The 14,142-nt window shown below is 39.2% G+C and overlaps 2 protein-coding genes across 7 annotated transcripts; both read left to right on the top strand.

The window, feature by feature from the left end:
• The first annotated feature begins 413 nt into the window (after window positions 1-413).
• Window positions 414-9,444, top strand: LOC127374339 (high-affinity choline transporter 1-like). 2 transcript variants are annotated; one of them, XM_051419534.1, is made up of 10 exons: window positions 414-476; window positions 2,501-2,607; window positions 3,665-3,900; window positions 4,908-5,021; window positions 5,377-5,532; window positions 5,953-6,101; window positions 6,299-6,442; window positions 7,135-7,288; window positions 7,368-7,585; window positions 7,875-9,444. In XM_051419534.1, the coding sequence occupies exons 3-10, from the start codon at window positions 3,717-3,719 to the stop codon at window positions 8,445-8,447; spliced, it is 1,692 nt and encodes a 563-aa protein (XP_051275494.1). In that variant the 5' UTR covers window positions 414-476; window positions 2,501-2,607; window positions 3,665-3,716; the 3' UTR covers window positions 8,448-9,444. The 2 variants fall into 2 exon arrangements, with proteins under 2 accessions (XP_051275494.1, XP_051275493.1); XM_051419533.1 differs by having other exon boundaries at window positions 3,621-3,900.
• Window positions 9,445-10,179: 735 nt separating this feature from the next.
• On the top strand, window positions 10,180-14,073 carry ttc9c (tetratricopeptide repeat domain 9C). 5 transcript variants are annotated; one of them, XM_051419548.1, is made up of 4 exons: window positions 10,180-10,289; window positions 11,738-12,084; window positions 12,358-12,540; window positions 13,484-14,073. In XM_051419548.1, exons 2-4 carry the CDS (start codon window positions 11,754-11,756, stop codon window positions 13,639-13,641), a joined length of 672 nt encoding a protein of 223 aa, XP_051275508.1. In that variant the 5' UTR covers window positions 10,180-10,289; window positions 11,738-11,753; the 3' UTR covers window positions 13,642-14,073. The 5 variants fall into 5 exon arrangements, with proteins under 5 accessions (XP_051275508.1, XP_051275509.1, XP_051275511.1 ...); XM_051419549.1 differs by having other exon boundaries at window positions 10,182-10,289; window positions 11,752-12,084; XM_051419551.1 differs by lacking the exon at window positions 10,180-10,289 and adding an exon at window positions 10,297-10,772.
• Window positions 14,074-14,142: the final 69 nt, after the last annotated feature.

The following is a 14,142-nucleotide window of genomic DNA, read 5'->3' as shown; positions in this document are numbered from 1 at the left end:
TGTAAATGTTGTCTCTACTACACATCATAGGCAAATATTGTGCTTTTTACTCCAGCCCACTATATTTGTCTGACGGCAGTTGACACAACAAGTGCTAATTGTAACCCGACTAACCTGTTTCATTACAAATACATCACAGCTGCCTGTATGCTGGTGTCCTTTTTATTTTTTTGCCACTAACCTTCAAACACAGTGTTTTCTGTCAGGAAATAACTAAGATTGGTTACAGCTGAGGAAAAATTACACCTAAAATGCAAATACCATCATTTTCATTCTTCAGAACTAACCTAGGAATGATTTTATGGGAAAGCAACGAGATATAAATGATCTGTCATCCCTCAGTTAATTTCTATCAAGCACCATGAGGGGCAGAGGGGAGGGAGACAGGCAGAGGGGGACAGGCAGAGGGAGGGAGACAGCCTGCTGGAGGAGTCTGCATTTATTCCCAGACAGCCAAGCAAACAATCAGCAGACTGGTAAGTTTACCAGAGAGTGATTTTCATTTATTCATTTGTCTGATTTGTTAAAACTTGTTGAACAGTTAACTAACTGCCAGCTAATGGCTCCTGTCTACATTTATGTTTGCTGACATTAATCTGGCTGTAATACAACAAACATCTACTTGAGGGCAGCTGGTACTAGTAGATAACAACGGAGTGAGCAGAGGTGGACTGTAACTAAGCAAAGTGTTTTTGCTCACTAAGTATTTAACGTATGTATAGTTGTGAGTTTATTAATGTTACCTGAATATTTACATTTTGTGGTGGTTATTTTATAACTCCACTTATTATACACATATCGTACTTTTTACTCTTTATTTATATATACTTTTTGTACTTTATTTGACAGCTATAGTTTTACTGTAGTTTATGTTAGTTTTTAGAGTAAGATTATAAGAATCTATAATGAGAATATATAACACAGTGACTTGTTCTACATTAAATTACCCAGCATCATATTGTTAGATAATGACCCATCGATTTTCAAATGCTGTTTACAATGTAATGCATCAGTAATTAATAACGCTAAAAGTACACTCTATAATAAGGATTAAAATAATATAAGTAATGCTTCACTAATTCATGTGTGAGTTTAACACAAAAAGTCACAGTGACTTTACAGGAATTTATGATATGCATTAATTCATGCATTATATCTTCATGAGTCGTGCATTAGTTAAATATTACTTAAGTATATTTGTACCCTTAAGTGTTCCCAGTACTTTTACTTTTGATACTTTAGGTACTGGTCACTGATACAACTTCTATCATTTTAAGTATAATATTGTAGCATCCCTGTGGATGGGCATGAAGGGACGGATCCTGATTTAAGTCTCATGTTGAGGCATGTTTCTGCACTGTTAATGTAGTTATAATGTGAATTACAGTGTGTTCTTTCACATTATCGTAGAACACGTTTATTACTAGCAGAGGTGTGAGCCCATAAGTGTGGTTAGGTGTACTATCAGTGATGATGAGCTGGGCGTTTTAGTATGAAGTGATTCTCTGCTTGGTGCTGATAATAAAGAACTGTCATGAGTTAACCACAGATCACCATTAATTTATTGCTTTGGTAATGCAAGTCTTTACTTACTGAGGGTTTTATATTGTGGTATTGCTACATTTACTTAAGTAAAGCAGTGATTTCCAAAGTGAGTGAGAGAGACCTCAAGCTTCACCTCTGTGCAGTGAGTTAATACAGTGGGCAGGATGTCTGCAGGTCCTAAATACAAAATTAAAATATCTTAAATTATTTAAATGTACAAATATTTGATAGTAAGTCATTTGTATCAAGTTCAAAAGGAAGCATTTAGTTTCTTTTCTAAATGTAATATGATAAATCACCAATCATTAGTGACTTTACATGCAGTGTATGATGCACATGAATATGAGTAAACCAGTAAGAATATGCCACTATTGTTGGTTAAGACAACAGATAGTGGTGGTAACCTAAAGTTAAAATAGAAATTACGCTTTTGATTACCATGTTTTTCTGGAAATCTTGAAAAAGGATGCGTCAAAAGTGGGACCATATTTTTTAAATAAAACATACAAAGTATGATCTTGTCTTTCTGTAAAGTTTATTCTAATCATCCATAATTGGACTCAACGCAACCCTCACACACTCCCATATGTGAAAAGAGTGACAGTTAAAAGAGGCAGTATCCCTTTGTCACTGTAACACAGTTACACATTCCTGGGTTCTGGGTAAACAAACTGATAGTGTGGTGCAACAATGGGTCTTTAGGATGTCCTTGGATGTTCAGTGAAGTCTCAACATCCCGCTGCTTGCTTGGACATAGAGTGTAGATAGAGAAAGAGTCAAAGGGTTATGCATCTGTATCTGCTTTTGTGTACTTTTTATCTCAGGGTTGATGGAAGTTGTTTTTTCTAGCTATTTTTCTGTGTGCTTAGATCAAGTATGCAAAACCTTTCCAAATCTATGTAAAACCTTCTGTCTCTCTCTCTCTCTCTCTGCTGCTTCATATCACTCCACTAAGACCCCAACAAACCCATGAGTTTGAACAGGCGCAGCAGCAGTTGGTTATCCCAAGTCCTCAAAGACTTCATGGCAGAGCACTTCAGGCTTCAGTCAATGAGATGATAGGCAAGTACACCGCGCACACACACACACACACACACACACACACACACACACACACACACACACACACACACACACACACACCCACTGCCACCCTCCGTCTGAAATGATCTGTGATTGGTTAAAGTCTCCCATCATTGGCTATATTTTTTAAAGCCTGAAAATTCAAGAGTCAAGAGGAGGTGCAGAAGTCTAGATTTCTCTCAGACCTCTTTAATTACAACATGCTGAAAGGTTATTATGGAATTTTTTCCCTAATGACGGCAAAAAAACCTTCTGCCTACACCGACTTTAAACTTCGGAGCATCATTGAACTAAACTCTTTGTGTCGCTTTGTTGTCTGAGCGCTCGCTGCTTCTAGAAATCATCTCTCATGGGTCAGGCCAGTAGATAGTAATCCATCGCAACACTAACCATGTTATTGGGTTACCAGAATGTAAAAGAATGGATCACTGGTACATTTTTCTCTAAGGCCATATTACATGAGCTGCCTTCTTATTTATTCTTTGTTCTCTACTGACTTTAAAAACTGCAGTAGTTATAACCTACATGGACAAATGATGTGTTTCATTCCTCGAACTGTCTTTGTTTTTGCACCATCATCATCTTGGTAAGAGCTACAGTCACCTTGAACTAGATGACACATTTTTGGTCATCACTCAAGAATTGATGTGGGAAACATGACAAAATTTAAACAGCTGTTCAATGGGATAAAATGATGACTGGGACAAAACAATGAGAAACAAAAAAAACAACAAATGTAACTCTTCATTCTGAAGATGAATGGTAAATGGACCTGTAGCCTACTTGTATAGGGCCTTTCTAGTCTTCCGACCACTCAAAGCGCTTTTACACTATATGCCACATTGACCCTTTCACAAACATTCACACAGTGATGGCAAAGCCCATCAAACGGAAACTAGCTCATTCATACACATGCACACACCGATGCACAGCATCAGGAGCAATTTGGGATTCAGTATCTTGCTCTAAAACTCTTTTTTTTCTCTCCCCAGGTTGTTCCACTAGTTTTACCAGTCCTGTTTGTTTTTCCACATAGTTTCCATTGAGGGAGCAACAGTCAGTCCGTGAGTCTGTTAAGTTAGTCCAAGATGAGCCTGAACGTCCCAGGACTGGTGGTGATGGTGTTCTTCTACCTGCTGGTGCTGGGCACCGGCATCTGGGCCTCCATGAAGTCCAAGCAAGTGCACAAAAGCAGCCAGGCAGACCAGACAGAGGTCACTCTGCTGGGCAACAGAGGCATCAGCCTGGTGGTGGGAGTCTTCACCATGACAGGTGAGTGTGATAAGGGCAGTAAGTAAGTAGAACAAATTGTTTTGGGTAACATCTGGATGATCTAATTTTTGAAATGAAAGCAATCGTCATAATTAGTCGTATTTCAGTACATTTGAATTCCAATGTGATGTAAGTTGAATATTTACATATATAATTTACACAATGTACACTGTGCACTCTATGATGTCTCATACAGTTTTTAATTGGTAGAGGAAATTAAAGCCTTCCTTATTTTAGGGACTTTACCATTTCTCCGTTGATTAGTTTGTAAAAACATCAAGAACATTGACAGTATATATAATGGGCAGAGCTTCTGGGTCTGTGAAGTGAAGCCAACATAATGTCCTACACTTATATTCTATGTAATGGACAACAGGGGGCAGCTCCATTGGCTGCAATCACCCACCTATAGCATGTAGTCTTACAGAGAAATGAGCCGACTTCTCGCTTGATTTATTAACTCAAGAAACTGTTTCCTAATGAGTTTATCGCCTCAATTGTTAGTTACAAGTCTTCTTCCATCCAGCATTATGTTAATTTAGTAAATTAAGGTCCCATTTAGAGTAAAATAGACGAGAGACAATAGTTAATATTTCAAAAATTGTTTCAGAAACACAGTTCTAAAACAAGATTGTGTGTGACAAAAGTTCTGCATGGTGGAAAATATAGTGTAAACTGGGACCTAAAATGCATTGCTGGCTTTAAAGGTTTAATAATACCAATAAAGATGTGGAATATTTTAATGTTGGTTGAAACGCTGATCCTTAACTGAATTTTTAGTTTTTATTTGTATGAGGAAGTAGCTGAAGGAATATTAATAGTTGGTAAAGGGGGGAAGAATGGGACAAAAAAGTCAGATAAAGCTAATTTACTTCAGCCTCAACAGAAGGTTACAATGTGATCAATGATGGTCGGTACGCTGCTGCAAATCTGTCTCACAAATAAAGGGAATATTTATGTGTGTGTGTGTGTGTGTGTGTGTGTGTGTGTATGCATGTTTCCTACAGCTACATTTGTTGGAGGGGGCTTCATTGTTGGTCTGACAGAGGCAGTATACACTCCAACCATGGGACTCACCTGGGCTGTCATGCCAATGACAGCAGCCCTGTCTTTCATTGTTGGTAAGGTTTTCAGGTTTTCCCTCACTATGATATTGAATATCATATTTTCTTTCCATTAGTGACATCACAGGTAGCTGTGACATCATACTGATCCTCAGCTGAAATACTGATTTTTTCAGGTCAGGGTTTATATTCGTAGATATATGCGTGTATTAGTTGTTTGTAGACATGTCTTGAAAGACCTTAGGCTGTCAGCACAAACTAGTGAAGACTTACATTTGCGTTTTTCAAATGTACATTAAAGGGGAGCTCCACCATTTTACACATCAACGTCCGTTTACAGCTCTTGGACAAAATGGACAAAATGCAGGGATACATGCAGTGACACAAATCTGTCTCCCTCTGTGTGATTAAGGTGGACTCTTCTTTGCCAAGACAATGAGAGACCAAAAATATGTGACAATGATGGACCCGTTCCAGATCAAGTATGGAAATGTAATAAGTGGAGTTCTGTCTGTGGTACTGTTGACATCTGACATAATCTGGGTAACAGGAACTCTAATTGGTTTAGGTAAGTGCTGGTGATGTCAGTTTTCTCTAAAAGTCACATTTTTCAATAATATAATTTGTACTTCCTGCCATTGTTTACTATTGTAATGAAACCTGCCTTTGATTTGCTTGTAATTTAATAGGTAAGAAACAAGCATTTTGTCTTTGGGACAGTATATTAATTCAAGGAATATCACCGAATGAAATGCTAAAACATGTTTAAATACCTTCATGGAGACAGAATAAATATGACTACGTGTATTAGTGACAGCAGTAAAACAATCCTTAAATGACCTACATGTATAAACCTGTAAAATGTGTAGTGTAGTCTGCTTCCATAAACTCAGTCATGGAATACTGTAATACAGCTGAGTAGAGCAGTTTTGACAATAATCAATTACAATCATATGATTCTGAAACATGAGTCTGTGTTACTTCCTAGGTGCAACAATGAGCGTGATCCTGGATTTGTCCTATACTTTCTGCATTTGGATCTCTGCCGCAGTAGCCATCATCTACACACTACTGGGAGGCCTCTACTCTGTGGCCTACACAGACATCATACAGCTAACACTCATATTCTGTAGCCTGGTGAGTCACTTCACTTACATAGAACATCATTTCTTCCAAAAGCTTGTACAGCCAATTCATCTGAAAACATCTTGAAGCATGTTAAAGCCCATTCTGGTACTTCAGATTCCTTGACTTCTTGCCAAGGCTCAAACCTTCTGCCAGTTGCACCAGCAAACCAGTTTACATATGTCAGTGGTTTGTTGTCTTTTCCGCAGTGGTTATGTGTCCCGTTCATCCTGATGAGCCCCCATTCAGTTGACATCACCAAGACCGCTTTCAAGTTTACCTACCAGGCTCCCTGGATCGGTTCGGTGGATAAAGACAGAGCTTGGAGATGGATTGATAATTTTTTGATATTGGTAAGTACTGCATTCAGTAATTTCATACTTTTACTTTAGCTGTTTCAGTTTCAGGGTCCTGGTATTATGCATGCTGCCACGCTGTCACTGTCAAGTCTTACTGGGTCACTTGAATAGGGCAGGGCCATTGTTGAGGTAGTAACCTGTAACAAGTTTTACCTCTCTGTACTATGCCTCCAAAAAAAGGATATGATGTCAAACACAATTTATCCTGGTAACTTACGGGTATGAGGAGTTGACCCAGAACATTCCCTGTTTATGTTGCTATCAAATGCCAATCAAACAAATACTTCAAAAAGAAGACTTCCACTGATTATGTATGTACTTTTGAAATTAATAAAGGTGAAACAAGACTAGATTGTACAAATCAAAGCAGTGTGCACAAGTATCTCTCTATCTTAAAGATACAGTAGACTGTTCAGTGGACCCAGGTCTTAAGAACAGACCACCTCGCTCTGGTTTTGAAATCCTTTCTTCGATCCATCTTCATGTTTCCTTTCATTTGGAAGGTGGAACGAATTCACTGTTATCTATTTTGTGATATGTGAAATTCCACCTATTCTGGTCACATGTTGTCCATTAAAAGTGAAGTGACACAACTATAAATAGTTAGGATGTCATTGTGGTCTTTGATGTACAGAGTGATGGCAAGTGAAATATAGAAAGAGTGGCTTTGTTTGTTTTTTTATAAGGCTCTGGGTAATCTGGGATATCAGGACTTCCACCAGAGGACCCTGTCAGCTTCCTCGTCAGCCACAGCCAGGATCACCTGCTTCATTGCTGCTCCCCTCATCTTCATACTCGGAGTCCCGTCTGTGTTGATCGGAGCAGTTGCAGCATCAACAGGTACAGCGACAGAATTAAACAGGAGAGAATAGCAAGACAAATGCGAATTTCCGTTACATTTTTAAATTTTTTGTGTCAGACTGGAACATGACCGAGTACGGCTCCCCGTCCCCATACGAGCGTGGAGAGGCCAGTCAGGTTCTGCCTATTGCTCTGCAGCACCTCACCCCACACTACATCTCCATCATCGGTATCGGAGCTATAGCTGCTGCCGTGATGTCGTCAACAGACTCGGCTTTACTGTCAGCCGCCTCCATCTTCACAAACAACATCTATAAGAACATCCTGAGGACCAAGGTAAGAGGAGACCAGGGAGGGAGGCAGACTGCCAACCAGCTAGAGCTGGGGTCTGTCCGAGGTTTCTGCCTCTTAAAAGGAAGTTTTTCCTTGCCGCCGTCGCCAAGTGCTTGCTCATGGTGGGAACTGTTGGGTCTCTGTAAATAATGTTATAAGGAGTACAATCTAGACCTGCTCTATTTGAAAATAGATAACTTCTGTTATAAATTGGCGATATACAAATAAAATTGATTTGAATTGAACTGAAGGGAAGAATAGACTTGTGGTTATTTCTCCCCCCTCTTTGCAGGCCTCAGATAGGGAGCTCCAGTGGGTGATCCGAGTCACCGTGGTGTTGGTGGGCTTGGCTGGCACGTCGCTCACCTTCCTCAATAACAGCATCATGGTTTTCTGGATCCTGGGCTCAGACATAACCTACACCATCATGTTCCCTCAACTCGTCTGCGTTCTCTTCTTTAACATCTGTAATTGCTACGGCTCCATCATGGGCCTGCTTGTTGGACTGTCATTGAGACTTCTGAGCGGTGAGCCGTCCATAGGTTTGCCTGTTGTTCTCCACTTCCCAGGATGCACTCTTGAGGACGGTGTTTATGTCCAGCGCGCTCCTGTTAGGACTATCTGCATGTTGTCCACCATCTTTGCCACTTTGCTGTTCTCCTACCTGGCTTCACTGCTCTTCAGAAAACGAGTGATTCCCGAGAGGTGGGACGTGTTTAACGTGACAACCCCGAAGCAGCCGCAGAACCTAATATCAATGAGCAATGGCACCATCATAACAGGCGGGGAGGAGAAACCGGAAGTTCAGAATGAGACTGAATTGATGTTGACCACAATCAGCAGGACAGAGAGAGAAATCATTTAATGGGATGCTAATATGTTTTGTATAGAGCTATCTTATCACGTCTTTATTTTTATACCAAATACTTCCGTTACATCGGCACATGATGTAACACTATGGTGACTGGGCCTGTAGCCCTCGGATGAAAGTATTGCAATATTTATATATTTGCAGTATTATAAACTGGTTGTCTGTGGCGATATTATAAAAGGCTGTATTAAGGTACTGCTAATGCAAACCGAACATTTACTACTGCTAACCCTCACCCTGACTTCTTTATTAAAATGACAACACTTTGTTTAGCTGCCTCTGGAATTCTGTAACCAGACTAACTTTAATCTTTATTATTTTCTTACGGGATGGGGTCAAAAATCATCACTTGCATCCAGTGCATGTGTTAGTGAATTTATGAATTTATGAATTTATATGTGTTAGGGAATGTATTGCTTTGGTAGTGATGGACAGTCACAGTAACTGGATTTACTTAAGTACTGTTCTTATGTGCAATTTTGAGGTACTTTTCATGAGTATTTCCATTTTCTGTTAATTTATACTTCTACTACTATATATTAGAGAGGGAAATATTGTACTTTTTACTCCACTTCCCTACTTTTAGTAGAACCTTCAGGGAACATTCCTTTAAGGTTCTCTCAATGTTATATTTTATCTTTAAAACTGAAATCTGCAGTGAAAAGATTGAAATAGGTCCTTTTTTAAATTTAATTTCAATTCATAGTATAGTCGTGTACTGTATTGTTACTTTTACTGAGACCATCTGAGTACTTATTCCATCACTGTGCTTTGGTTAGTTTATTGTAAATTTTAAGTGGGGTATGTATTAACTGATCCTGTTGACTTTTGTTGCTGGTACATGATACGGTGGTTATTTTATGTTTAACTAGTATCAAGATTCCCATATTGTATCACAATCAGCACCTGTGTGTTTTGTTACTCTTATCACCCTCCCAGTAAGAGGGAAAACTGGAGGTGGCAGCTAAAAAAATAAAAAAGTAGAATTAGATTTGTTGTAATATCTAATTTTCAAATGTTTATACCATTGTCTAATTTAGTGATAATATAAGAAAAGATGAGATAGACTTTTTATTACTTTATATTGATCCCACATAGGGACATTTGTTTGTTACAGCAGCTCAAGAAACAACACAAGACAATAGATAAACAAAATACACATTAAATATAATTTAAAATATAGAAAAAGAAGAATAAGAATTATATGTTCATCATACACTGTTTTATATAGGGTACTAATGTGATTTTTTTTATATATATAAAAATTTTATTTAACACAAGTGGATAACAAGAGTAGTTACAAAACCAAATAATTTACAAAATGACAACAGAAACACAACATAAAAGAAAAAATAATCAGGAAGACAAAGAAAAACCAAACAACACACATAAACGCATGTGGTTGATGGAACACTGCACAGAGATTATGGCAAACATTATTAAATACACACAGTATGTAGCATTATAATAAATATATATATACACATTGCCTTTGCACAGATATTACCAGAGGAGTGTAGAAATAAATATAAATGCACAGGGGAAAAAACATACAGTAAGTGTAATTTACAGAAATTATAGGCTTAAATAGGTCTAAATATAATGCTATAAAGAAGATGTAACCTGTATTTAAATTACTTTCGGATGAAGTGAATAAATGTACCTTTGTATTTCTGTGCCGGTAATTCCTGGTTCGGCCTTGTTGTGGCAGTAACGCCGCATGAAGTTGAAGTCTTGACCACTTCAGTAGAAAACAAGGAAGCGACTGTAGAGCAGCATGATTGTCAACTGACAGAAGTAGCTGTCCGTTGATTGTCTTTTCATTGGCGCGTTAAGGTGAGACGATGCACAGCAATTTATCAATGTTACTGTAATCGTTAAATTAACCGTTAAAAGTGCGTCGACGTCCCGAATTAAACGGAATGAGACTCGGCGAGAGTGCGAGTGGGTGAAGTTAGCATGGTAACTTCGCTAGCTCGGTTAGCTGCAACGTTAGCCACCGACCGTTGACGTTCTCCCGTCGACCGTTAACGTTCTCCCGTGGAACGTTCGTTTGAATTCCGTTGATAAACGTTCCAGACTGATAATGACGTCAGTCTCCCAGAAGCTAACTTTTCCCAGCATTGCGACAGATACACGCGAGTTAACGCTAGGCACAGTGGGCAGCAATGACAGTGAAACACGGTCTTTAAGTGTTTCTCGAAGTGGAGTGGAGGTGGCGGCTCATACACATAGCCAAAAGCATCAGTTTATTAAGTGTTGGTAAAGGTATTTGAACGTCAGTGAACCTCAATCTTAAAGAAGTTCCCTCAGATAACGGTAAGAGACAGCCCACTGCAGGTAGCAGGTCAACGCATTCATTAGTTACTTGCCGAGCAACATGGGTTAGTCACTAAAATGCAGCGTAATTGCTGATACCAGTGAACTTTCTCCATCTATAACGTGTGTAGTTATATCTTGCATTGTAGAGCTGATTGTGATTGTTCTTCAGTTAACAGGCTGCACATGACTTCTTCAGTGTAGACGCTGATGCACAAACATTCATTTTAGGTTTGATTTCACGATACATATATAATATATTTGAGTTAATTTTATTGTTCTTGGTCAGTTTTATCATGACAGTTACTAAATTGTGGTATTTAATGTGTACTTTTCCATCTGCCTGATAACCAAAACATTCAAAGGGGATCCCCAGCAATTTAGTATAGCAACTCCATAAAGATAGGAAACTTACAAGAGACAGACTGGTTGAGATATCCAGACTTTTAGTCTAGTATTGCTCTAATATAGTTGGATTCTTCAATTTCCATAATGGAACTCGATGGGATAGGAAAGAAAGAAAATCTTTTTTAACTTGAATCATAGTAGGGAAAGGCAAAAACACACACTGAACTCAGGGAACTCTGCTACACCCTGGATCCCCAGGTAATTGCCCACGTCTTTTAATCTTCATGTTGTAGCGCTGGCTTTCTGTGTAAAATTTGTAGTCTCTAGGCCTAATCTGACATTACACAACTGATGTGTCTGGAGTGGTTTTATTTCTCAGACTTGACAAAGCCACTAAAGATAGACTGTTCACACAGCCTGTGTAGTACTCCTTATAACTCGTAAATCGACTTAAATCAGTGGAGTGCCTATTGAACAAAGTCAGTTAAATCAGTATATCAGATCAGTTGGCACTAAATGTGAAGCAGAAATATGAACTGATGTGTCTGAATTTATATGTATTACCCTGCAGCAGCTTCTTCACACAGTCGTTTATGTTTACTTATTAATCTCAACAGCTGATCCATTGCAGAAATGGAGGCTGGTGAGGAGAGTATGGAAGTGGAGGGGGCGACGGCGGCAGCAGAACCAGGCTTTTCTGGATACCGACAGACTTCCACAAAACCGGTTTGGGCTTCGCTAGAGGAAGCGGCACAAATGAAAACAGAAGGCAATGCTTTCTACAGGGAGAAGAACATTCGCTCAGCCATCGGGCGTTATCATCGCGCCCTGCTGGTCCTCAGAGGCCTCGACTCTGATGTGATGACTTCAGTGAAAGGTTTTGGACCTGAGACGCCTCCCCTCACACCTGAACAGGAGGCTGCACTGAGAAACACACAAGTGGACTGCTACAACAACTTAGCTGGTAGATAAAACATCATAACCAATCAAAGTGCAGGGGTGAAAAGAGTAGTAGGTTAGACTTTAATATATCCCAGGTTGATGATTATTGAGTATCAGTTAAGTAGTTTCATGTAGTCTCTAGTTGTATATATGGAGTTTATTTCAATGTGAACTGGATCTACCAACAAACCCCTCTGCAATTCAGTGATGCTCCTTTTTTCACTGACGTGCCTTATGTGGGAAATTGGCAGTTGAGTACAGTATCATGTACATACAGTATATATATCTCTTTCAGCCTGTTTGCTGCAGAAACAGAGTGTTGACTATGCTCGTGTGCGGGAGTACAGCCTGCGGGTCCTGCGGTGGCGACCAGGTGACGTCAAAGCACTGTACAGGGCAGGAGTAGCCACTCTGGAGATGGGAGATGCACAGACTGCCAAACAGTATCTCACACAGGCCTGCAAAGAGCAGCCTAATGGTAAGAAAAGAGAGCCAGCACATCAGGATAATCCACAGCAGACCATTGTCCATATGAACAGTCATTTATTTACATATCTCTGAATTTCTCAATGCAGTCTGGCCCCATAGCTTCAGTCCTCTATCAGTGTCCACAGTAGAGCCACAGCACTGTTGTGTGGTAGAAGTGTTTTGGAAGCAGTCAATGTAGTTATATTATTCACTGAGAGGGAAATAGCCTTGAGGTGTGAAAATATACCTTGCGTAACAGAACCATTACGTGACCTGTATAGACAGCTGCATTGATTTTAATTGGAAACTATTTATGACTAACATAGTATAAAAGTGTCTATTGTAGATAGTCTGTCATATTTTCACAAATCATTTTAGATGGATATTTGTGTTAAATTACAACTTTCTCCCCATAGGTAATAATTAATGTTCAGACTGTTCTAGTGCTTTTGAGCCACAAACCAAAATATGCTTATTCACTTTCTTGCCAAGAGTCAAATGAGAACATCAATACCACTCTCATATCTGTCCGTTTAACATAAAGCTACAGGCACTAAAACTCACTAATTAACATGTTATATCTTCTCTGAATGAGATACAGCTTTTAACACAGCCTGTATTAAAGGTCTTTCAGAGTGAATATTTGAGGCTGTGCAAATTCATAGCTGGTAAACACCAAATAGCAATCTGTATTCCTACTATTTTATGGACTGATATGCTAGTCTATTCATGAATTTTCTGTTCACTAAAAGCTTTTTCTCTCCCTCTCTCTTTTTTTGCACCTTGTTTATTTTTACTCAAGGACATTTGGCTCAGAACTGCTGCATAAATCACATCCATATCTCTAGCATAATTCTGCAGATTCTCTCCTCGCCTTCTCCTGCATATGTGAACACCTGTGGGATAAAGGAAAAGTACACCTTTCCAAAATAAAACGTATTTTTCTGTTGCAGATGCCAATGTGAGGAAGCAACTGCAGAGGGCCGAGGAGAAACTGAGTCGGGAGTTGCAAAAAGAGAGGGCCATGTACCGAGGCATGTTTTCCTCCAACCTGAAGAGCAGCTCCGGAGAAGAGATTAACCAAACCAACGGAGCTGGCGAGGGAGTTTAAAACCTGTCAGCTCAGCCAGCCAAGTAAAGCCTCAACCTGAGAGAGACTGTGTTAAATCTCATCTGATCACAAAACCAACTGCAGAATGTTCACACACCTTCAATCTCTCGTCATGTTACTGTGTCTCCTTTTAGGTGTTAATGAAGGGAGCATAGTACAGTAAGAACTGTACATCATACTGAATACTGGAATGTGGTCAGTCGGAAAAGATGTCGCTGCTGAAAATAGAAAGGAGAGGACAGAAAAATGTGTTTCCTAGCAACATGGAAACAAAGCTCAAAAAGAGCAAGAGTTTGGATCTGCTGAAAACTAAAGTGAGATTCTTAATGCACTACTCCAAGTTCTCGTTATGCCTTTATGGTTGCAGTTGTCTGGTCAGTGCTGTGAATGTTGATTTTGAGAGTTTTCGAATAAAATATTTTTTATAAATAATGTTCAAGCTCAAGACGTCTTCTTAAAACTCATTTCATTGTAACAGATTGTATAATGTAGGCATTTCAG

The sequence above is a fragment of the Dicentrarchus labrax genome, unplaced genomic scaffold, assembly GCF_905237075.1.
Source record: "Dicentrarchus labrax unplaced genomic scaffold, dlabrax2021, whole genome shotgun sequence".
Lineage (NCBI taxonomy): Eukaryota > Metazoa > Chordata > Actinopteri > Moronidae > Dicentrarchus > Dicentrarchus labrax.
This window is presented reverse-complemented; position numbering and strand designations above follow the sequence as displayed.

Bases quoted from the DNA above. Each gene is read 5' to 3' on its own strand.
- LOC127374339 (XM_051419534.1), top strand. From the start codon at position 3,717: ATGAGCCTGAACGTCCCAGGACTGGTGGTGATGGTGTTCTTCTACCTG. The intron at 5,022-5,376 runs GTAAGGTTTTCA...TGTGTGATTAAG, and splicing joins AGCCCTGTCTTTCATTGTTG to GTGGACTCTTCTTTGCCAAG. The intron at 7,289-7,367 runs GTACAGCGACAG...TTTTTGTGTCAG, and splicing joins AGCAGTTGCAGCATCAACAG to ACTGGAACATGACCGAGTAC.
- ttc9c (XM_051419548.1), top strand. From the start codon at position 11,754: ATGGAGGCTGGTGAGGAGAGTATGGAAGTGGAGGGGGCGACGGCGGCA. The intron at 12,085-12,357 runs GTAGATAAAACA...TATCTCTTTCAG, and splicing joins CTGCTACAACAACTTAGCTG to CCTGTTTGCTGCAGAAACAG. The intron at 12,541-13,483 runs GTAAGAAAAGAG...TTTCTGTTGCAG, and splicing joins CTGCAAAGAGCAGCCTAATG to ATGCCAATGTGAGGAAGCAA.